At 33.5% G+C, this 23,201-nt stretch overlaps 3 protein-coding genes and 1 long non-coding RNA gene across 5 annotated transcripts; all 4 read right to left on the reverse strand.

The window, feature by feature from the left end:
- Window positions 1-995: 995 nt before the first annotated feature.
- On the reverse strand, window positions 996-6,002 carry LOC130470682 (uncharacterized). 2 transcript variants are annotated; one of them, XM_056841209.1, is made up of 7 exons: window positions 3,874-4,058; window positions 2,230-3,435; window positions 2,053-2,109; window positions 1,685-1,873; window positions 1,536-1,594; window positions 1,329-1,444; window positions 996-1,232 (listed from the first exon to the last, which is right to left on the reverse strand). In XM_056841209.1, exons 2-7 carry the CDS (start codon window positions 2,442-2,444, stop codon window positions 1,080-1,082), a joined length of 789 nt encoding a protein of 262 aa, XP_056697187.1. In that variant the 5' UTR covers window positions 2,445-3,435; window positions 3,874-4,058; the 3' UTR covers window positions 996-1,079. The 2 variants fall into 2 exon arrangements, 1 of the variants encoding a protein (XP_056697187.1); XR_008931410.1 differs by lacking the exons at window positions 996-1,232; window positions 1,329-1,444; window positions 1,536-1,594; window positions 1,685-1,873; window positions 2,053-2,109 and adding exons at window positions 4,444-4,596; window positions 5,265-6,002 and having other exon boundaries at window positions 2,544-3,435; window positions 3,874-4,338.
- A 661-nt stretch (window positions 6,003-6,663) lies between these two features.
- Window positions 6,664-10,391, reverse strand: LOC130469520 (probable lactoylglutathione lyase, chloroplastic). The gene is made up of 6 exons (XM_056838864.1): window positions 10,382-10,391; window positions 10,107-10,311; window positions 9,901-10,025; window positions 9,682-9,746; window positions 8,067-8,897; window positions 6,664-6,946 (listed from the first exon to the last, which is right to left on the reverse strand). Exons 1-5 carry the CDS (start codon window positions 10,389-10,391, stop codon window positions 8,559-8,561), a joined length of 744 nt encoding a protein of 247 aa, XP_056694842.1. The 3' UTR covers window positions 6,664-6,946; window positions 8,067-8,558.
- A 659-nt stretch (window positions 10,392-11,050) lies between these two features.
- On the reverse strand, window positions 11,051-12,973 carry LOC130470683 (uncharacterized). The gene is made up of 3 exons (XR_008931411.1): window positions 12,885-12,973; window positions 12,628-12,802; window positions 11,051-12,477 (listed from the first exon to the last, which is right to left on the reverse strand). It is a non-coding gene; the product is annotated as an uncharacterized lncRNA (long non-coding RNA).
- A 126-nt stretch (window positions 12,974-13,099) lies between these two features.
- Window positions 13,100-15,824, reverse strand: LOC130470684 (uncharacterized). The gene is made up of 3 exons (XM_056841211.1): window positions 15,086-15,824; window positions 14,834-14,977; window positions 13,100-13,370 (listed from the first exon to the last, which is right to left on the reverse strand). Exons 1-3 carry the CDS (start codon window positions 15,133-15,135, stop codon window positions 13,214-13,216), a joined length of 351 nt encoding a protein of 116 aa, XP_056697189.1. The 5' UTR covers window positions 15,136-15,824; the 3' UTR covers window positions 13,100-13,213.
- Window positions 15,825-23,201: the final 7,377 nt, after the last annotated feature.

Raw genomic sequence — 23,201 nt, forward strand, 5'->3', positions numbered from 1 at the left:
CTTACTAAAAGAGAATAAAAAGAATTTTGGAAAGGAAAGAACATATCCCATGATATAGAAGAACATGGTCTGGGATTGAAAAGAACTTGAACCTTTAATTGAAATACTTGTTTAAAATATCCAAACTACTTATCTGCAACTACTAGAACATCTAATTGTTTCCAAAAGAACACCACACATGTTTAAAAGAACAACCCATAACTCCAGCAATAACCATATCTACAAAATATACCATTGTTTTTTAAAGCATACTTCTAATAAAAGGTAACTATTATTCTGCCTTCATGAAAACAACCAACTATTCAACTTGATTAGCTCTCTTCAATGCCAGATACATTAGCTCATGCCTTTTGTTCAGAACGGATAATAAGATTTCAGTACCGTACCGCATTCTCAGCTTGCAAATAAAGTCTTTCTGAAAACATAAAATAGTACATTAATAAAAGATTATATATTAAAATAATATACGTACATATATTCAAAATTTACTTACATCTTCATCTGTGTTTTTGAAGCCACAATTCCAAGTCTGGTTGCCTTTGTAGGTCTCCATATGCCTCATTGCATATACCCCACAATCAGTCTTGTTTGTTCTGTTCTTCCATGGCATTTCAAGCAACACAATTTCATATGCTGAAATCTGTGCCTTCCGCAAAGGATGTCCTTCTTGTTCAGAAAATATTGTCCATGCTTCAAACTGAAATAAAAAGAACATTTAACTTAGTAAAAGAACAAAGAACAAAGAACAACAAAGAAACAAAGAACAACAAAGGAAGGAAAAAAGAACATTTAATTTAGTAAAAGAATAAAGAACAACAAAGGAAAGAACAAATAAAATATATAAGAGGAAATTCTTCAAATAGACTTACAGTTCTTTCTGCAAATGTTTTATATTTATCATCATATGTAATTCCTTTAGGTAAGGAGAGATTGTCAATGATCTCCACCTTCTTCGCCTTTTGGTTGATTACAATGAGATAAAAATGATCACCAGACCAGACTGGAAAGAACAACTACAAGCAGAGAAAAGAACATTAAACAAAGGAAAACGAACATATGTAAAAAAGAAAAGAACAATTTTATAATTTTACCAGATGGAATCCCTTCAAAGACTTCACACCAGCAGTTACATACTCATGGCGTACACTTAAAATAAAATTTTCTAAGCGTTTGCCCTCGGTTGCTTGACTATCCTGTGATCCACCATACGGTTCATTCTGGCAGAGCATATTCTGCACCGAAAAAAAAATAATTTTAAATATATGTTATATAATAAAAATAACTGAAGAAGTACGAAAATATGATTTTTTAGTGATATTAAAACTTACGAAAGGGATTGTAGAGAAATAGAACTTCAAGTTACTCTTGACACTTTGATCTGGATCATCATTCAGTATTCTTGCAAAAGTGTCAATAACATTATTCATCACCCACACATTGGGAGCTGTTTTAAAGGAAAAGAACAAAAATATGAGTAAAAGGAACATCAACAGCATTTAAAAGAACATTTTAAATTCCAATAATTAAATATATACCTAGGGTTTGAAACTCTTCTCTGGTAACTATATTCCAATCATCAGTGTACAACACCTGACTGTTATAAGAATGAAAATAAAATTTCCATAAGAACATGTACAAAAAGAACATCTACATTCAAATACTTGTAATAGTATAAAATTCTTACGTTGGGCTTCCCTTTCCAAAGGCATAATCCAGTACGCATCGCATGTCCTTTTCCTTTTGATTCAACTGTTCTTCCCCAACCAGTAGGTGTGAATACTGAGTTAAGAAGGGTGACAGTAACTTGAGGGGAACATTTTTCTTTCTCTTAACAAGTTTAGGTACTTGTACGTTATCTGGATCCTCTTCCTCACTTATGAAAACAAAGACATTATAAAGTAAAAAGAACATATTAGAGGGAAAAACGAATTCAGACTAACAATAAAAAGAACAACAAAGTGAAAAGAAAAGAACATTTTATAAATGATAATGAAAAATAACTTGTAATAATAAACGAAAAATAACTTATAAAATAAAATGCAGTAGTCATACTCTATGTTCATAGATGTAGGTGCATTTTCTGGTTGCGAGTACACCGCACTTGGAGTGCTAAAAGAGTGGAAAGAAAAGAATATATTACTATAAATAAAAAGAACAAAAGCGAGAAAGAAAAGAACATTAAATTGAAGATTATGAAAATTATATTTTAATAAAATACAGTAGTCTTACTTCAGGAATATTGATGGAGTTTCCATTTCAGTCTGCGACTCAGCGGCAGTTGGAGTCTTAAACTCGGATTCTTCAGTTCTAACAGTTGGAGACATGGGGTTTCCATCTTCAGCTCCTTTGATTAAACCTTCCATAGTCTGAAACTCGGAGTCTTCAGTTCTAACGGTTGGAGACATTGGTTTTCCATCTTCAGCTCCTTGGATTAAACCTTCCATATCTGATCTCACATTTTCAGGTTCTCTGTGTATTACAAAAAAAAAAAAAGAACATGTGAGGAGGAACAAAGAACACAATGAGAAGAATTAAAGAACAAAAGTGCAATGAAAAAGAACATATAAGTTAATATTAAAAGTAGGAAGATATTAAAGTAAATATAGAAAGAACATAAAGAAATATATGAAAGGAACATTCCGAATAAAAGAAACAAAAGATCCATTAAATAATTGTATAAAGACAGAGAATTAATAAAAAGAACAAATCAAACGAATAAAAAAACAAATAATTGTTTATAAAAGAACATTGTGAATAATGAAAGAAACAGTCACATATTTATTATACATGTGTATGTGAACTGTTTTAAAAGAACGCATACTCAGTTTTTTCTGTAGGTGGCTGTTGTTTTTCAGCTTCATCTTTGTTGTCCCCTGAAATTGTCTCCAAATCACGTTCAGTCAAAGTTTTGTTTGCCAAGATTGCTTCTAATCTCATTTCCTCTTCAAAGTCGTGTGCCTGAGGAGGAGGATTTGAATCGGAAACCATTCCAAGCTTCAATGTCAAATCAGCAAATACATTAGGCTGGGAAGGCATGATCGGAGGTGTTAAAAATGGTGGCAAATCAAATGGAACATCCTCAGATTCCTCGATTTCCTTTCTTTCATTTCCTTCTGTTGCCTTTCGTACTGCTTCCTCAAATAGTATTGTGAAGTAGTCTGAACTGAAAAATTCTTTATCTTGACTGAGGATTGAACCAATCTCCTCAGTATTCCTTCCTTCTTGCCGCTCTTCTGTAGAGTTGCCCTTCTCAAAAGTAACTGGAATTTCAGTTCCAGAGCATGTTGACCACATTTTTGCCATATTGAATGGCAGACTTTTTTTGACATCAATAGTAGTGTCAAAGAACTTTCTAGACAACGACAATAAGTCGTTGAACTTGTTCATGACACTACTGAGTTCAGTAGTGGTTTTAGTGAATTCAGCATGGAATTCCTGTTTAACAATAACAACAATAAGGACTGGATAAATAAAAAGAACATTCGAATGGAAAAAAGAACAAGAGAGATTCCTAAAAGAACATTCAAGTAGAGCTTAGAAACATTGTTAAAGATCGAAAGAACATGTTAAAGAGATAAATGAACATGTAAATAACATGCTTAAACATATAAAGAACATTCAAATGTAAAGAACATCTTTTTAAGAAAAAAGAACATGCTTAAATAACATGAATAAACATTTAAAAGAACATGTAAAGAACGTAAAGAACTAGTTTTTGATAAAAAGAACATAAACACAGAAAGCAAAAAACATGGTAGGAAAAAAGATTATATTGAGTACGTAAAAGAACATTTGTTGGAGGAAAAAGAACATTACAACAAAAACGTTGAAAAAATAAATGCAATGGTTTTGTTGAGTGAATTTAATTTTTACCTCAATTGTAGAAGGGACTTTTGCTTTCTCACTGGGGTCTGCCTGTTGCTCTGGCAAATCTTTGTCATCCCCGAGTTGAGTCACTGGTGCACCTTGATGTTCTCTGGGCACATCATTTGTGGACCAGTTAGGCTCTTGGTGTTGATGTTGCTGTTGTGGTTGCTGCAGTGGTTGCTGCGATGGTTGTTCATCATGTTGCTACTGTTGTTGTTGTGGGTGTTGAAGAAGAAGTGGTGGTGGTTGTTCGCTGAGTGCTTTTTGCTGTTTGAGCACCTCCATCTCCTCCCTGTACAGTTGTAGCTCAGGTGGACCTTGAATTCTGTCCAGAATCAAGCCATGTCCGAAGCCTGTAGCATTGTCATTGCGTACCCTGCTGCTTATCATATCTCTTGTCCAGCAAGAAATTAGGGGGAAGTTCCTTGGAGGGTACTCTTCCATGATCTGCACCCGATCGAAATAACATACCTAATTTAACAATAACAACATAATTTATTGTTAGTTAGGTGAAAGAAGAAGATGAAAGTAATATATATAACAAAGGGAAATGCTAGCTTAATGATTGAAATTTACCATTAGAAATGGTAGTGGACCAGCAAACCATCTGCTACGGTCCACATTCCAGTACATAGCTGCCCCAAGAAGGCTGGTGTATGAATACTGGCACCAATTTAGATTCCTCACTTGCTCCAAGTCAACAGTGCTTGCTAGGAATCTGAAGTTTGGCTTTTGAAACAGAAAAATATAAAAGAAAAGAACATTAATTATGATTTTAAATAGAATAAGAAAATAGAACATTCAATAGAAAATAAAGGAACATTAGAGAGAATGAAAAGAACAATGAAAGAAGAGCAAAAGAATATTGAATACAACTGAAAAGAACACAACTAACATTCATATAAAGGAAAGTACAACAATAGGACAGTGAAAGAGAAAGAAAGAACATGGAATTCGACAAACAAATAAAAGAACAATAAATATTAATAAACATTTAAAAGAACATAATACGCAAACAAAAGAACATTAATGAGAAATAAAAGAACATTAATGAGAAACAAAGGACTTTTGATGTAAGAAAGAACATGGAATATCATACAGAATAAAAGAACAGTGAGAAATATTTAAAAGAACATAATACGCAAGCAAAAGAACATTAATGAGAAATAAAAGAACATTAATGAGAAACAAAGGAATTTTGATGTAAGAAAGAACATGGAATATCACACAGAATAAAAGAACAGTGAAAGAGAAAGAAAGAACATGGAATTCGACAAACAAATAAAAGAACAATAAAAATATTAATAAACATTTAAAAGAACATAATACGCAAACAAAAGAACATTAATGAGAAATAAAAGAACATTAATGAGAAACAAAGGAATTTTGATGTATACCGATAAATTAGTAGTGGATTTAATGCAGGTGTTAACTGCAACCACTAGGAAAGATCTCTTCCAGTTATCATCAACTGGAGTCTCATCTTTGATCAGTTTTTCAACCATTTCTTTCAATTTTGGGCATCCAGACTTCACTTTCCAGTATGCCCAAAATTCAGCAAAAACCCTCAACACTTCAGGATCTTGTTCATCAGTCCATTCCACGACCGGAGCTCCTCCAATAGGTATACCGTACACCAGGTATACATCCTCTACAGTAATATCAAGGGAAGACTTTGGTAGATGCAAGGATCGGTCGGACGAGTTGAAATTCCTAACCAACTCGTACGGGAATGGATTTTCGTTTTGTGGGATGTCAAGTTGCAGAAGAGATCCAAAGCCTAACTCCACGATGGCTTGTTGTTTTCTTATATCATGTGGTTCATTAGATGCAATTCCCCTCAAGAATCGCATCATCAATTGCGGAGTTTGCCTTAGATTTAGTTTCCTTTCTTCAGGTTTTGGTTTGGCAACAACCAAAGATTTTGGTTTCTCATCATCCACCACCTCCATGACCTCATCAGAAACAACAATTTGTTTACTTCTTGTTGCTCTCTGGAAAAAAGAAAAAATATAAAGAACATTAGTCAGGGAGTAAAAGAACATTATATGGAAGAAAAAGAACAAATAACTTAAGAAAATTTTTGACCTTCTCAACTACTTTTTTCCCCTTCTTCATTAAGGGTTCACTTTCCTCTTCTACTTCACTACTACAAAAAATGGCAAAGAGACCCTTCCAAAATGGCTTAAGAGATCTCCTTTCAAGGGGTCTCTATCTCACAGGTCTCTTTGATAAAGAGACCCCCTCATCGAGAGGGGGTCTGTTTGTTAAAAGTTAGAGACCTCCACGTAAGAAAGGGGGTCTCTTCTGTAAATGTTGGAGAAAATATTTTAGAAGGGGAAGAGACCTCTTAATAGAGATGTGAGATCTGTTTGTTAAAAAGTTCAGACCCCATAAGTAAGATATGAGGTCTCTTTGAATATTTAGTTAAGACCTCATATATAAGATAGGGGGTCTCTTTGTTATTTTTATTATTATTATTTTTCACAAATTAAGACCTCGTATCTTAGATATGAGGTCTCTTTGAATTGTTTTATTATTATAACTAGAGAGCCTTTATTACACCTGACGGGTCTCTTTGCAACCTTATTTTTTTTAAAAAAAATCGATAATAGCAGAAGCCAGCTACGCCAATTCAGAATTAACATACATAATACACCTGCGTTTACACCTCTATAAATATCGGGCAGCAGGAATCAAACGCACAAAACCACAAAACCACACCTGCTAATCTGCTATAATACATAATTTGTAATAATTTGAGAACAATTCCATAACCCATATATTACCAAAAAAATATATTTCCCACAAGTAATGCTCAAAACGCAAGCTTTTGCATAAATTGTAATTTGCATAAACGTCAAAGATTTACATCGCAATTTCCAAAAACGTAAAACAAAAATCAATTTCAAAATATAATCATTCATGCCAATTTACCAACAATTGGAACCGAAACTAGTGGAGTTATTTTCATACCATCAACTTGGTTTTCTTCATCTGCTTCATGCTTGAGCAAATACTCGACCCACATGTCTCTAACCTCATCCTCATTTTCTGATGAATAAGTTTCTTCATAAAACTGTAATAAGTAGCATAATTAGTAGTTAAACAAAGGATAATTTGTAAAAACCGACTCATTTACCGATTTACGATAACATGAATGATGAGAAAAATATAAACAGTTAAATGTAACTTTGAATACCAACCAGCAATATATTAAGGGTAATTTATTTGGTTGCCTAAACTAAAGGGCATCAACATTAAGGCACCAAGAAAACTCCAAAAAAAAATAGCAGGTAGCCATCCAACAACACCAACCAACTGAAATTCTAACAGGACTGCAATCCCACTGATCCACAACAAAAAAAACACCACCAGAGGCCTGTTGCAGCAGCAAACCCACATGACATCACTTCATACCCCATTCGGAACTCATAGAACAAACTGGATGTCCATTTATAAGTTTTCAGAGCCTGGTTTTGAGGTTCATAATTGGACTGTTGGTGGTCAAAACAATTGATGCTTGTTACAAATGATTGAGGATCAGTGGATATCAAAGTTAACTTTCCAAAGAACAATTTATTTCACAGGAAGTCATCTAAAACGAGCAACATGGATATCTTGTTCATTCACCAGACACTAATTCACACATAATGGAATATGACAAATAACATAATCTTTCTAGTAAAACAATATCGTATCAGGATTCAAATATTGCAGAAATATGACATTTATAATACTGAGCACTATCTTTTCAGAAGCTTTCCATACCCCGAGTAGCTTGCACTATTAAAAGTTCCATACTTCAGTTTACTGTATCCAAGTAAGAATGACAGATTACAACAACAGTGTAAGATTTAAGATGTACTTGTTTGCAATTCGGTAATAAAAGACAAACCTTTATGAACATGGACGGTGAATTTATTATAAACAGACAAGTTCAAATTCAAAATTACGCAGCAACTATCAAAAGAAAATCAGCTAAAACTCAGGAATTAGGGCAACACAAGTATACTTGAACAATACCCAAAGATCTTGCAGAAGCTCCACAAATTAGTTGTCATTTGGCTACAAGAATGACAGGGAATATTTTCGACTCGCTTTGAACAAAACTATTCGCCAAAAGACAAGATAGCAAGCAGTCTTGCAACTAAGTATGAAGAGATACGCAGAGAAACTAGCAGATTCTTCAAACCTACCTTTTACAGTGACAAAACGCAACCACGGTGCTGGTGCACAAGTCTGCCATAATATATGCCCAAGTGTGCGTGGTCTAGGTGGGTATGGAGCAAATCTTCATAGCAAGTTCATAATTCAGCTCACAAGATGTCAGACAAGATAAATGAAAGAAAACAATGTAGTCAAAGTACTTGAAAGAGAAGTGATCAAATACCAATAAGTCGCATACACACAAACGCAGACCACGCAACATACCATTCAGTAGCCAAACTCTGAGGCTCCGAGGCCCAACAGTAACGTTCTTAACGTTCTTAAAACATGACATTCTTAACTTTCTCTTTCAGGCCAGGAAGAGGTCGCACAATTTAATTAGAAGTAGGAGATCTTGTACTTCGCCCGCCTGCTGAAGTGATACCCCCACGACCACCAGCAGCCCCAATTGTCATCGAACCACTATCTGAGGTCTCTGGCTCCATGTAAAAGTGAGCATTAAATGCAACAAGATGGGTATACTATGTTTGTGGGACTGTGTTAATCAGAGGAAAAAAAATTAGAACCAAGACATTGGAAAACTGTAAATAACCACACAATCCAGGACAAACAGATCGGCTACAAATAATCATAAATTGCAGACACAAATATTTGGATATGATATTACTAAAATTTTCATATCCAACTCTAAGCATTATCTTGCAAAGGGGTTCCAATGTTGGTGCCTTTTCCAACAGCTGAAACTTATAACCATCAAGATCTTCTATAAAAGCAATAACAGAACTTTCACCATTGACTGGACCAGGTTCTCGTGTCACCTTTCCACCCTTTGCCTTTACAAGGCTTACTGTTTTAGCAACCTACATCAGAGAAGTATCCTTAATAACTGGCCATATTCTCATACCCTGGTAGTACATTCAACCAAAGACTAATTTCTAAAGAACTCAAGACCTTCAACAAAGAAAAGAGTCCAAAATGAGAAGGAAATGAGAAATGTGAAAAGAAGCAAAAAAGGCTGCAGTGATGCTAGAAGCTTGCAAAAGATCAATAACTACTTTTCTCAATCAACTTGAATAAAAGATGTTCATTATAAGGCAGGTTATTCATATCTGATGCAATAGGAAAACATACAAGCCAAGAAGGCTCGTGATAGGAAAATACCCATATTTAAGTCAACATGTTCTATTTTGGGATGTTCCACATTTGAGTTAACATCTACTTTTGTAAGTTTTATATCTCCACATTTCTCTTAAATTAGGATCCACTCACTGGCCCACTTTTTTTATTTGCTTTTCACTCTCCTTAATCAGTTAATCTCAATGCAAAACATAAATATTAACGTAAATACGAAATGGAGGCAGAATACAAAAAATATCAACCCAGTAATTAAGCAAAAAGATATTGGGGGGGGGGGGTGTTGTGAGCTCTCAAGCAAACAAATTGACTTCCATGAAGATTTTGAGGTATAAATTCTGAATAGATATAAACAAGTTTCAACTTGTCTAAGATTATTCTTCATGAGGGTGATATATAATGTATTGTAGTTTCTAGTTTCTACTCATCTTAGCGTAGAAGAAACTCCAGAGTACATAGTAATCAATATCATTTAGTGCAGGAAATTCTAAGAAATTCAAGGAAACTCACATCCTCAACTGCAACACCAAAGTGACCAAAACAAGTCCCAATATCATATTTGCCAACTCCATAGTCTGCAACCATTGTTTTAATTGCAACACCTTGTTATTTAAGATGCACTACGCACAGAACAAAAATGAGCAAGTATACGGTAGCAAAGGGAAGTCAACAAAATGATAGGTCTATATGTTCATTGTAAAAAGATGGATTTAAAGCCAGATAGCTTACTGTGTGAAAGTTCAACCGTAAAATGTGACTCTTCGGGTCCAAAACCAAGAAAGGCAGTTGAATATCTTTCCTCTGGGATGTCTCTTTTCCGCAATACCTTCATGCCAAGGCACTCCGTACAGAATCTACAGTTTTCTCACAATAATTAGTCATCTGCTTCATAATAAGCAATCTAAAATTTGCAGATGTTAAAATTGGAAATGTACTTTATAATCTTATCTAAATCTCCAACGCTATAAACAACATGAAGTAGTCTTCTCTTGTCATTTTTAGCCCACTGTACAACACTTTCCTCCGTAACAGAAGGCCTTGCTTGAGCTATATTGCCAACTGTACCAGCCTCCAGTGTATTCCTGTCTGGGCTTGGCTGTGTAGATTCCTTTATACCAACTAAATGCGGCTGTGAGACAACTGTAGAATATGAAATACGTATTAGTGCAAAGTTGATAATATTTACATTAACTTCATGAGATCAACATACATTTCTCCATTTTCTTCATAAGATTCCCTCCAACACAAGAACATATACCAAAAGAATACTAAAACATAACACGTATTAAACTCCTGGCAGAACCACATTCTTCCGCAGAAAGTCAGAAACCAAAGTACAGTTATCCACCTAAGCCTTTCTCTTACGCAGTTCTACCTATTGTAATAAGCTCGTTCAATAGGAAAACTCTCTACATCATAAGTCCAAATGGACCAATAAGATGAACTAATAACAAGAATCAAAATTCCACATGGTATCGCTTCATTTGTTTTTAATTTCACTTAAGGTTATTGTTAATCTGCAAAGAATCATCAACTCCACTGATCAAAGTCACTTTCTTCCCAAATTCATCGATCACCAGAACTCCCATTTTTTAATAAAAAATAAGACAAGACATATGAATTATACATCAACATCAGATTGGAATTGGGATTGTCAGATCAGATTGGAGAGTATCACCTCCACTTTTTGAGAGTGTCATACACGAATTTTGTTGGTATAACCTTTGATTGCAAATGATACTTATACCCAAATAAATAAAATTCTTAAACAGTCACCAGTAAGAGCAAAACAGAACGAAAAATGACTACCAATAAGAGGAAAACAGAATTGAACAAACTAGGAGAAGGAGCAGAACCAAAAACACTCCAATGCTAACCAGCATACCCAACATGATATCTTATAACAGAATCTAAATCAGAAAAATAAATGTACTCTTCTGCAAGACGAGAAGTACCCACCACACCAAACTTTAATAAGGAACGTACCAACTACAACTACAATCATAAAGTAAATTGTTAATTTCTATTTTCAAAACATTAACCCTTAACTTGAAACCTATGACCAAATCATCATTATTCATTACCTCCCCTATTTGGCTCAAGCTCTACCAATTTTCATAAGCCTTTCCTAGTGGCATTAGAGAATAAAATTAGACAGTTCCATTTGACTCAAGTTGGGTACAAATCCAACATTTGTAGAACTAGTAGCAATACGGAATTAGTAGATTTCACAATTCACATCAAACAAAGAAACTAACAAAACCAAGTATGACTAGTCACATTACAACAATAGTTCTTAAATTCACACACTACATTTCGTAGAAGAAACACACAAAAATAACCAAATTCAATCATATTCCGATCAGTTCCTCGATTAACTTTATACCCTGAAACATTTAAACCAATCTGAAATCCAAATTCCGCTCAAATCCTCCCGAAGATCGATCCCTCAAAACCCTAATCTCACAACACATAACCATAGAATTAAAAAAAACCCCTAAATTCCGTGAAATCAATAACAAACAAGAAAAAACGCAACACAGTTGCAGCAAAATCAACATGAAATTCAAATGAAATCGACAAAAATATCACAAAATCAGAAATTAAAGCTAAAAAGTTACAGACCTGGAAAATGGCGAGAGCGATGAACTTTTCGAGGTTGAGCATAATCAGATGCCATAGGTTCTTCTGGTTCAGATATGCGAGTGTATTTTAGCTCGTTGAACTCTGGATGTTCGCTTCTAGGTGATTCGATTTTCACACCCTAGTTGATCAGATCGAGAGGTGCTCGATGGAAGAGAGATGGAAAATCTAGCCCTTGATTTATTTATCTTTCAATGAAACATAGTTGTTGGAGATTTTTGAAGAAGGAAAAGCTAGAGACCCGGCAAACAAAAAAAGGTCTCTTCCTTTTCTTTTTCCTCCGAAGTCTTGTGGGTCCATGAAAAAGAAAAAGCTAGAGACCCGTTAAATTAAATAACAGATCTCTAGCTTCTTCTATTTTATATTCTGCAAAAAAATTGTGGGCCCTCTAATAAATAAGAGACCCGTTAAATTAAGTAACGGGTCCCTTGCTTTTCTAATTTTATTTTTCCCACCTTATTTCACTCATTACAGATCCGTTATCTTTAATATTGGATCTCTTGTATTAAAGAGACCCGTTATCTCAACCAAAGGGTTTTTTCTTAAGGGTCTCTTTGCCCATTTTTGTAGTAGTGCTTCTTCACCTTCTTCTACACCTCCTTCTTCATCTTCCTCGTCTTCATAAACCTCCCTCACAACTATCTGATTAACTTTGCTACCCCTCTGAATGAAAAAAGAACATAAATGATGATGTAAAGAACACAAGACAGGAAAAAAAGAACATTCTTTATTTAAAACACAGCATTTATCTCTATTATAATATAACATTAAGGTAAATAAAAAGATATACAAAAAGGGTAATGTGAAGTTTACCTTAAGTGCTGCAGTCTTTTTCAAAGTAACTCCATTCCCCTTCTTAGCATTTGGTGCAACTTTTTTTGTTGAAATTTTCTCAGCAGGCAACAAGCTCTTCTTCTTATGTGCCTCTTCCAATTCCTGCTTTACCTCTTTGATAAGATCGGGAAATTCTTCTTTCAGCAATTGACTTCTGTTGACCAAAACAATAGAACATAAGTAGTAAAAAAAAGTAAAACACAGAAAATAAAAAGAACACCATTTATGTAAGTTACCTTGTCCTTTTCCTGTTTGGTATTGATTTCCTAGACTTCCCCTTTGCTTTTTCAGGTTCCTCACCAGCTTCTTCTCCGTCTGTTTTCTTTCTAGTAAAAACATAAATGCAAAAGTATGTTTAAGAAACGAAAATAACAACTACAATGTAAATATGAAATAGTATTAACAAACACAGATGATACCTCAAAGTAATTTTTAAGTTCGTTTTCTTTTCTTTTCTTTCTGGTTCATCCAGCTCTTCTGGAACTTTTACCTCAGCCTCCTCTTTTTTAGGTTCTTTCACTTCTTCATGCACTTTTACTTCATGCTCTTTCTTTTCAGTTTCTTCCTACTTTTCAGGATCTTTGCTGGAATTTTTTTGTCCTTCTCCACCCTTCTTTTTTTGTTCAATCAGATCCAGCTGCTTTTCCTGTTGTAGCAGCTTTTCCTGAAGTGCTTGCACCATCTTCTGTTGTTCTTGCAATGCTTTCCTTTGTTTGGAAAGTCTATAATGAAAAAACATATGTCATGAAAAAAAGAACAACACCAAAAACACATGTTATGAAAAAAGAACAACAGAAAAATGTTTGAAATAACACATGTAATGGAAAAAGAACAACATGTCGTGTACAAAAGAACACAGCTATGCTTTTGGAAAGAACACATATTATGAAAAAAGGAACAACACAAAAAACAAGTGCACAGTTCTCATCCTGCACCCTTGTACAATATCTTATTCATCTGATTTTTTTATTTTTTCATATACAATATATAAATAATGTTTGTCCTCCATATTCTCATTCATTCATCATTGCATAATTTTAGCAACACATTTTAGAGAGAGAAAAATGAGAGGTTTTATTTTCTCTCAACAGAAGAGAGAATTTAAGAGAGAGAAAGAGTGAAATGCGATTATTTTCTCTCCAACTTTTCGCATTATTGTTCCTGTTTTTTTGAGAATTAGTGAATTAATCAGAATACTAATTCTCAGGAGATGAAAAAATACAATTTGCTAATTTTCGTAGAAAGAAAATTGAAGGAAATAATGAAATTCAAGAGGATTGTGATCATTTGCTGAGGATTTATGTTGATGTTGTTGATAAATGTTGTTCAACTGTTGATCAAGGTATGCTTATATGTTCCTTTTCTTATGTTCTTTTTATTAAGTGTTCTTTTACTGTGTGCTAACAGTTTTAGGTTTGTCTTTTAAATGTAGATGGTTTGTTCTTTTATCCGTGATTGATTGTTCTTTTTTTTTTAAATACATTTAAGAACAAGTAAAAAGAACACCATCTCATCAAATCTAAGCACATTGTTCTTTTTAATTTTCATTGATTGTTCTTTTAATGCCTAGTGATCTTTTAAGTAGACATGGACTGTTCTTTTCTTCTAGATGCATAGTTCTTTTTAAGCCTACATTAATACTGTACTGTTCTTTTGAGTGTACATTGGTTGTTCATTTGAGTCTACATTGATTGTTCTTTAAACCTGCACAGTTGGTTCTTTTAAGTTTTTATAGATAAGAACATAGATAAAAAAGAACATAGATCAAATTCAATAGATAAGAACAAAATTATAGATCTAGGTTTAAGTTCGTCAAAATTGTACTGTTCTTTTTAGTCTATTTGTTGTTCTTTTAACCTGGGCGAATTGTTCGTCAAACAGTAGGGCTAATAAAAAGAACAGACAGTAAATAAATAAAAGAACATAGATCTACTTATTTAATTTAAATTTCCACTGTTCTTTTGAGTTAACATTCGTTGTTCTTTTAAATCTATACCATTGTTCTTCTAAGTGTATGATTCAGTGACTTAAAATACATTTAAAAAAAACATAAATGTAGATCTTCTTTTAAATTCGTTAAAAAATGTATTTGGTTTCGTTATTGTAATTAGAACATTAAGGAAAACAAAAAGAACAAACAGAAGGTGTAAATGAACCAAGGTTTTTGTTTAAAAAATCCACTTACTCGCTCTCTTCTTCTTCTTCCGTTTCTGAAACTTCTTTGTTGATATCTTCCAACAAATCCGCATCAATTGTTGGTGTAATTTCTTTCTCTTTCTTCTTTTTGTTTCTTAAGTTCAATAAAGTCGTTGTCAAAGGAACATCATCCCTTCAAATGAAATTTTATAGAAAATTAAAATTCATGGGAAATTCTCTAAAAATTAAAATTAAACTGAAATTCAAGAAATAGAAAAGAAAAATAAAGTTGAATTCTTACTCAATAGAACATTTCGCATCAACTTCTTCTCCTTTTTTCGATTTCCCCATTTTCAATTGTTAGGGTTCAAGTTTTTGTAACCAGATTATCACTTCCAAAAAACAAATTGGGGAAGTTTTTAGAGTGAAAATAGTAGAATTCCAAATTGGGGAAGTTCGGATTTGCAAGAATTTGAAAGGTTTTGCACTGTTTTTTTGATTGTTGGTGAGTGAAGGTTTTGCATGTAGGTTGAGTGTGAAAATGAAAATAAATGTCGCATTCAATGATGTATTTATATATGATAAATTGAAGAGAGAGAAAATAACTGCTACAGTATTTTCAAATTTAAACTTCCTTTTTTTTTTGTTGTTCTTTTCGTCCGCTCTTTTGTTCTTTTGGCCTATAAGTAAAGAAAATGATGTTCGTTTGAGTCTCCTTTGTGTTCTTTTTATTATCTGTTGTTAGTATTTTTAAATTTGTTTTTTATTACTGTTTTTACTTAAATTATATTTTTTTATTTTTTTTATTTTAAACAGTAATCTATTTTTTAATTTTTTAAAATACAAAATGAAAGACAAGTAACTTATTTAATTTTTTTTTTATTAAAAGATTTTGAGGAGAGAGAAATTAACTGCCACGTTTTATGTTTTCATAGGAAAACTTCTGTTTTGCGGTTTTTTTCTTGCCACGTTCATTATTTCAATAAAAAACTTCTGTTTGGCGGTTTTTTTCACTTTTTAACGTTTTTGTTGTTCTTTTCGTTGGTTCTTTTGTTCTTTTGTGCTTCTGGTGTTGCATTTGCCATGTTCTTTTTAAAAGTGCAGAGAAATCGTTCTTTCCTTGTTTTAACCTTTCTGGTTTTTAATATGTTTGTGTTTTTCTTTTTTTCTTTTTGTTCTTTTCCTTTACTTTCTGATCTTCTCTCATTTTAGTGTATTATGTTCTTTTACGTGTTTTAATCTTTTTGGTTTTTAATATGATTGTTCTTTTCTATTTGTTCTTTCGTTTAATTGCTGATGTTCTTTCTTTTTAGTGTTTTATGTTCTTTTACGTGTTTTTACTTATTGTTCTTTTACGTGTTTTTACTTATTTGTTGTTTTAACCTTTTTTGGTTTTCAATGCTATTGTTCTTTCCTGTTTTACTTATTGTTCTTTTGGTTTAATTCTTGATGTTCTTTCTTTTATGTTTTTGTGTTCTTTTATGTTTTTTGTTGCTTTTTTATGTTTTTGCGTTTTGTTCTTATTTTTCTGCGTTTTGGTGCAGGTGCACCTAGATCTAGGTGCACGCGCCTGTACCATCCGCGCGTTGTGATAATTATTAAGATTTTGTACATAGGGGTTGATAATTTATTAAGGTTTTGTGAGTTTGGCTCCGTTCTCTTCGTCTGATCTGGTCTGGTCTGGTCTGGTCTGGTCTGATTTTTCATTTTGCTGGTCTAGTCTGGTCTGGTGTGGTCCGGTTTGGTCTGGTCTAATCTGATCTGGTCTGGCCTGGTTTGACTTTTCTGAATATTATTATATACAATTATTATTATTATTATTATTATTATTATTATTATTATTATTATTATTATTATTATTGTAAGTAGACATGTATGATTAGAAGGTGATTTTGCACAAGCTTATACATTATGATATATGGCCCTGGGGAAGTGATAAATCCAAGGAAAATTTTACTTCTTCCAAGGAAATCCACATTTTTTTAAAGGTGATTTCCTTGGAAGAAGTGAAATTCTTCCTTGGATTTATCATTTCCCATGGCCCTGAGTTTGTTACATGTGGAAGTTTATTACCGTTATTGTTATACCGGCAAAATTATTATTGTTATTGTTATCCTAATAATTTTTTATTGCAATAAATGTCACAACACTAATGATAAAAAAAAATTATTTAATAATTGTCTCATAAAAAAATAAAAAATAATAAAGATACTAGAGAAAGCACAACAACTTCATTACTTGTTCTATGACATAAAAATGTAACTTAATTTTCAACTTGCATATTATTATCTTCTTGCATGATTCTTGTTAATATGATTTTGTTCTTCGGATTGAATGCCAAATTCTTCTTGCTACCTTCGTTCGTACCTTTTCCATTTTTTTCTTGCGGTTGTCATCGAACATACTAATTCTTCTTGCGGTTGGTATATGGTATCTTGTATCTTTATCTTCTATTAAACTTAGGTATCCAAGAGTATTTGGATATCCGGAATCCACCAAATAATATTTCCCTTGAAAATAAAACAAAAATTGGAGATATAGAAAATATTGTTGGATTAACTTACACAAACTTATAACATGATATATACCTGTAGGTGGATGTGAGAATTTAAATTTTGGCTCCGGTAAACTGTGAATCCATACAGTTACATCGTGATCACTTCCCTTGAATCCCACATTAACAAATGTGAATAGTCTATCAAACGAACATGATGCAAAAACATTCCATGTTTTGCTCCCTTTTCTTCCACGAAATGCCACGCCTTCATTATCAGATATAACCGCATTTATGTGAGTTCCATCTTTCGCTCCAACACAATCCTAAGTACACAATATTACATATAATAAGTATAATCGTCAATAGGAAAAAGAATAAGTAGATGATAAACAAACTACATAGTACCTCAAAAAGGGCCAGTACTTTGAGTTGTTTGCTATTTTTTCGGGATACTCGTTCAAATGTTGAAATGGTTTGATAACCTCTACAGACATACTAATAAATGCTTCTAGTGCACATGAAAATAATTGTTGATAGTATCCAAACCATGTTAAAATTTATCAGCTGTTACGCGATATGAGACTCCGTGTGCCATCATCCATAAGGCAATACCTAGTTGCTCCGCAATTGCTATGAATCTACCATATGATAATAACTTTTTGTCCTCTACATACTTGATTAGCTTGATAATATATCTCCATCTAATCTTATTTGTTCTTTGCATAAATCGGAATGTGTGTACAATAGTCTATTTATAAAATCGCTACCTTGTTCTCCCCCAACCCTCAAAGGCCGCCTTTTAAGCGGTGTAAGTAGTTTCTTTAACTCTTCTAACGCAATGATCATTGAACAACTTCGAACCACGTCGATATTCATTCTACATTATAACATGAACAATACCATTACTTCATATAAAACATATTATAGATAGATGAATCAATAAATAAATTTAATTAGACATGTACGTAAATTCAAACATTACACGACGAAGAATAAGATATACAACGTAGCATGTTTCAAAGAGATAGTTGTGAATATATGCGTCAATAACAAAAGAAATTCTATAGGAATGAATATATCAGAAGCATCTTCATCCTTCAATAATATTAACTTTGAGAGTTTCTGTTTAGGGGTAAGTATTAGTATAAAATCTTAATTTCCTTCACTTCTTAGTACTAGTTATAAATCCCTTAATGAAAATACTAATCATTTCTTAGTGTTGTTATGGATTTGTTTCGTGAAGACATGTGCGTAAATTCAAAAATTACACGATAAAGCAAAAGATATACAACGTAGCATGTTCCTTTAAACTTTAATTAATTAATTAACTTCCTTCGTACTTCATAGACTATTGTCATTAAAAAGTTATATAAGTAGCATCATTACATTACACCAAAATAGAGTACGCTAATTAAGGCTTCCTGTGAGGGGGTCGAAAAAGCACGAGGCTAATGCGTGACCTCGTCCCTCGTGGGTGTGACGATTCTTTTTATTCAATCAAGTGTAATTGGATTTCCTGTGAGTTTACACCCAATTGACTAGTAATATAGGAGTCGCCATTCAGTTTTTAACGACAATGAGAAAAACTGACAAAACCCGGTTATCCTGACATAAAGGGAGTGCAATTATGTTTGACCACGACGGCCGTAGGTTCCCTTGTGATCCCTGGTGTGGGGATCTCTCAACATACACCCGCAAGGTAAAGATTGAGGGTTCGGGGGACTGTAACTATCGAGAGGAGTACTTCGCTCGTCGATAACTCCAGAGGCAGGATATCCTTACTAGTTCAGCATAAATAATTGAAGGGACATGCGTTAACTATGAAACTAATCTGAGTTGATTTTAGCAATATGCAACATATAATACTAGATCGATCGTGATTATCTGATTTAAATAGTATTAAGGGACCTAGTATGATAATCCGATTTCCCAAAAATGTTATATTTGTCACTACTACAAAAACTAGCAAAGAGACCCTTCTGAAAAGGCATAAGAGACCCTCTGAGAGGGGGTCTCTTTCTCAAAGGTCTCTTTGATAAAGAGACCCCCTCATATGAGGGGGTCTCTTTGTTAAAAATAATAGACCTCTTAAGTAAGAAAGGGGGTCTGTTATGTAAGGCGTGGGAAAATTAATTCAGAAGGGAAATGGACCTCATATCTAAGATATGAGGTCTCTTTGATCATTTCATGGAGACCCACTAGGCAAGATAACAGGTCTCTTTGTTTATTTCACAAAGACCCACTAGGTAAGATAACAGGTCTCTTTGCAATTATATTTATTTTAAAAAATAATAATAATACCCTGCATCTCTACAACTACATAAATATTTCCGCTGCTGCATACTAACTACTATTATTATGTTTCAATAATGCACTAAAAGTAAAACTGACCAAATACTTTTATTAACAAACAAATAAATAAAGGCAAATTTGCCAAAAAGGACCTTTTATAACTCAAATTTTGCGAGAAAGGACCTTATATAATTTTTTTTGTGAAAACACACCTTAAATTATTATTTTTTGCGATAAAGGACCTAAGGGAAGTTTCCGGCATTGATTGAGCTTTTCCGGTCATTGACTTGCACATGAGCAGCACGTGTGGCTTACGTTGGCTAAAGACATTGATTTTCCCGAGTCTTGAATTTTCAAACTTGACTTTATTTCGATTTTTTTTTTCAACTTTAGGTTTTAAAGCTTAGAATTTTGGAGGAAAATTGGGTGTGATTAGCAAAATAAAGTCACACGTGCTTCTCACGTGCAAGTCAATGGCCGAAAAAGCTCAGTCAATGCCGGAAATTTACTTTTGGTTGTCTTTCGCAAAAAAAAATTACATTAAGGTGTGATTTCACAAAAAAAAAATTATATAAGGTCCTTTCTCGCAAAAAAATTTACGTTAAGGTGTGATTTCACAAAAAAAATTATATAAGGTCCTTTCTCGCAAAATTTGGGTTATAAAAGGTCCTTTTTAACAAATCGGCCATAAATAAATAAATAAATATTACATCAAAATCTTCTACAACTTGTGTCACAATAAAAACCTTCTACAAAAACAAATAATTTATGACTGGACATACTTTTAGACTTAAAAGTTTACATTTGTAAATCTAAAAGTTCTAGATATTGAGAAACTGTAATAAGATGTCTTCAATTAGAGGAATAAAACTTGAAGAATGAGCAACACCAATACCAGGCCTTCCAAGCTTTACATGCTTATGTGAAATAAAGAATGCCATGTAGTGGGAAATGAATTCGAGTTTTGACTTTGACTTGGTTAAATTTCTATCCGCCGTAGACACCATGATGCTTCCAACCACCTCAGGAACAATGATTATGTGCGTAGGTGAGTCATCACTCCTCAGTGGCTCGGGTTTCTCACCACGTGGAGCGTCACATTTCTGTTTCAAAATAACAGAGATCCCGATAAATTTTCCAAAAAAACGCTTATAGACCGGTGTGAACCACACATTATTAGAGCACTGAGGCAGTAAGAAATATCATCAAGAGGGAAGATATACTCAGTTCAGACCATAGAAAATGCACAAGAATAGAAAAGCATGATTTCAGAAATGCGCAGAAATGCAACGCCTCGTAAGGATTACTGAATAAATACAACATTCTTAAAAGAAACTAATTATAGCATGGAAAATCAAACATGAAACAAAAAAATTGATGGCTTGCAGGTAATTGATCCCAAAATAGGCCACAAGATTTCTACCAGAACAAACAAAAGAGAATCTAGAAACACATCAAACATATTATAGTTTAGCAATGGATGATCCCTATCCCCTTCATTCCCTTTCTGCCTCCCTCTCCTAAGTGAATCTATTAGAGTATCAGTCACTCTTGCGGTCCTGCCATTAGAGACCAGCAAATTTAAGGTAATCTATGTTTTTATCTTTAGTCTTGAGTCCCGACACTACAACACTGCTTGGATCTTGGATGTTAATTTGTTGTTTTCTCTTATTTTTTTTATTTCATTTCTTAGTACTAACAGTAAGTTTAATGCACTATTAAGTACCATTAAAACAAGAATACAAGAACCTAGTACTATCTAGTGATGTCTAATAATCTAACGCCATATATACTGAATGTTTTAAAAAAAAATTATTTATTTTTTAGCCTTTGACCTAACTTTGGGTTAACTAGCCTAACTGCATTGTTGGGGTAAGTGGGTAATATACTAAAAGTATAAAATCGGTAGTTGGATCTAATAATCAAGTAATTAGCGAATCTTAGTTTAAATTGTAATCAAGTAATGCCAACCAATCACATACACCAACCCCATGATCACATGCTAATCATATCAACAACAGAAGCAACAAATCCTTCATTCTGGAATCACTACATGACTCTCAAGTATTGAACATCAAATCATTGAAAACCTCAATGAAGTTACAAAGATTAAAAGAGTAACCAGCAACCCCTGGTTATAAAGAATCAAAAGGATTCCTTCAAATAAAATGATCACACATCTGTTTCCAATACGATTAGAAAATTAAAGAAGTGATTTGACAAACCCAGATAAAACTATAAACTCAACAGAATGGTAAAGCATGTCACAAAATATTGTAGAACATCACAATTAAACAACAAAAGTTGTTGCAAACGAAACATCTTATTCACAGAACTTGAAGTTCTAATCTTTAAACAGAATCACAATAGGCTGGAACCAACAATTTATGCCAACCAAACTAAAGTTTAAATTGTTCAAGGGATACTACTAGATTCACAAAGCATAATAGAAACCACAAGACATAAATCCTTTCAATCCAACACCATTGAAAGAAAATTAGAGAGAGGTTCGTCTCCTCACCAAAATCATCATAAAACTCATCTACTATTCAATACCTTTCAACAACTCAATTTATAGATGCAAATAAACATAAATAAAATCACATCACATCAATTCACATCCGTCAGATCTAATCCCAAGTTTTTTCAAATCGAAATTAGAAGGGGTTCATCATCCCTCAAATAAATCCCGTTCAATCTAAAAGCCAAATTGAAATAATAAGCAAAATATGAAATTTGAGAAAGGGGGAGGAGAGAAAAAAGAACTTGGACAAGATAAAGGCCTCCGGTCGCGGCGGCGGCTTTAATATCGGTTGTTTGAGGTCTCATTGTTGCCTTCAAAAATTTGAACATTCCATGAAGAGATAGAAAATTAGCTTCGCAGAGTCGTTACCGAAACTTTCTTGAACTTTTCTTTTAGCTTGAGATTCATCCCTTGCTTTGTTAGCTGTTGTTTGAGCTCCGCGCCTTGACTCACCATACGAAACCCCCAAGGCTGATACACTTTTCAATGGAAAAATTGGGAACTATTGTATCAATTATAGTCGAAAATTGAAGGTTAGATTTCGAAAAATAGGGTTCTTTTATTCAATTTCGATGAGCTGCAGAAATTGGTGATCTGCAAGAATATAAATTGGGGGTTTTTAATAAGAATAAAGGAGTGATAAGTTTGAGATGAATGAATTCGCTGCGAATTCAATTAGATCTGAAATTGAGGGACTGAGGTTTTATTTTCGCTGTACGAGGGAGAAAGAAGTAGGTTTTGGTTTCTTCATTTTTAAGGGAGAAAGAAGTATTCCATAATAGTAATTTAATTGAGAAGCAGACCCGTTATAGGAGATAACGGGTCTCTTCATTTTTCCTTAGTGGACCTCGTCTCCACGAGAGACCTCTTCATTGCGCTAACGGGTCTCCTCATTTTTACTTAGTGGACCCCGTCTCCACGAGAGACCTCTTCACTACGCTAACAGGTCTCTTTTTTGGGGTTATGATAACATAAGAGACCTCTTATTTGTAATATGAGGTCTTATTAACTAAAGAGACCCGTTAAGTACTCTAAAAGATCTGTTTTTTTGGGTCTCTTTGGATATTTTTGTAGTAGTGTGTTAGGCGTGATAGAACAATCAGA

Source organism: Spinacia oleracea, chromosome 3 (assembly GCF_020520425.1).
Source record: "Spinacia oleracea cultivar Varoflay chromosome 3, BTI_SOV_V1, whole genome shotgun sequence".
In the NCBI taxonomy this organism is placed as follows: Eukaryota; Viridiplantae; Streptophyta; class Magnoliopsida; order Caryophyllales; family Amaranthaceae; genus Spinacia; species Spinacia oleracea.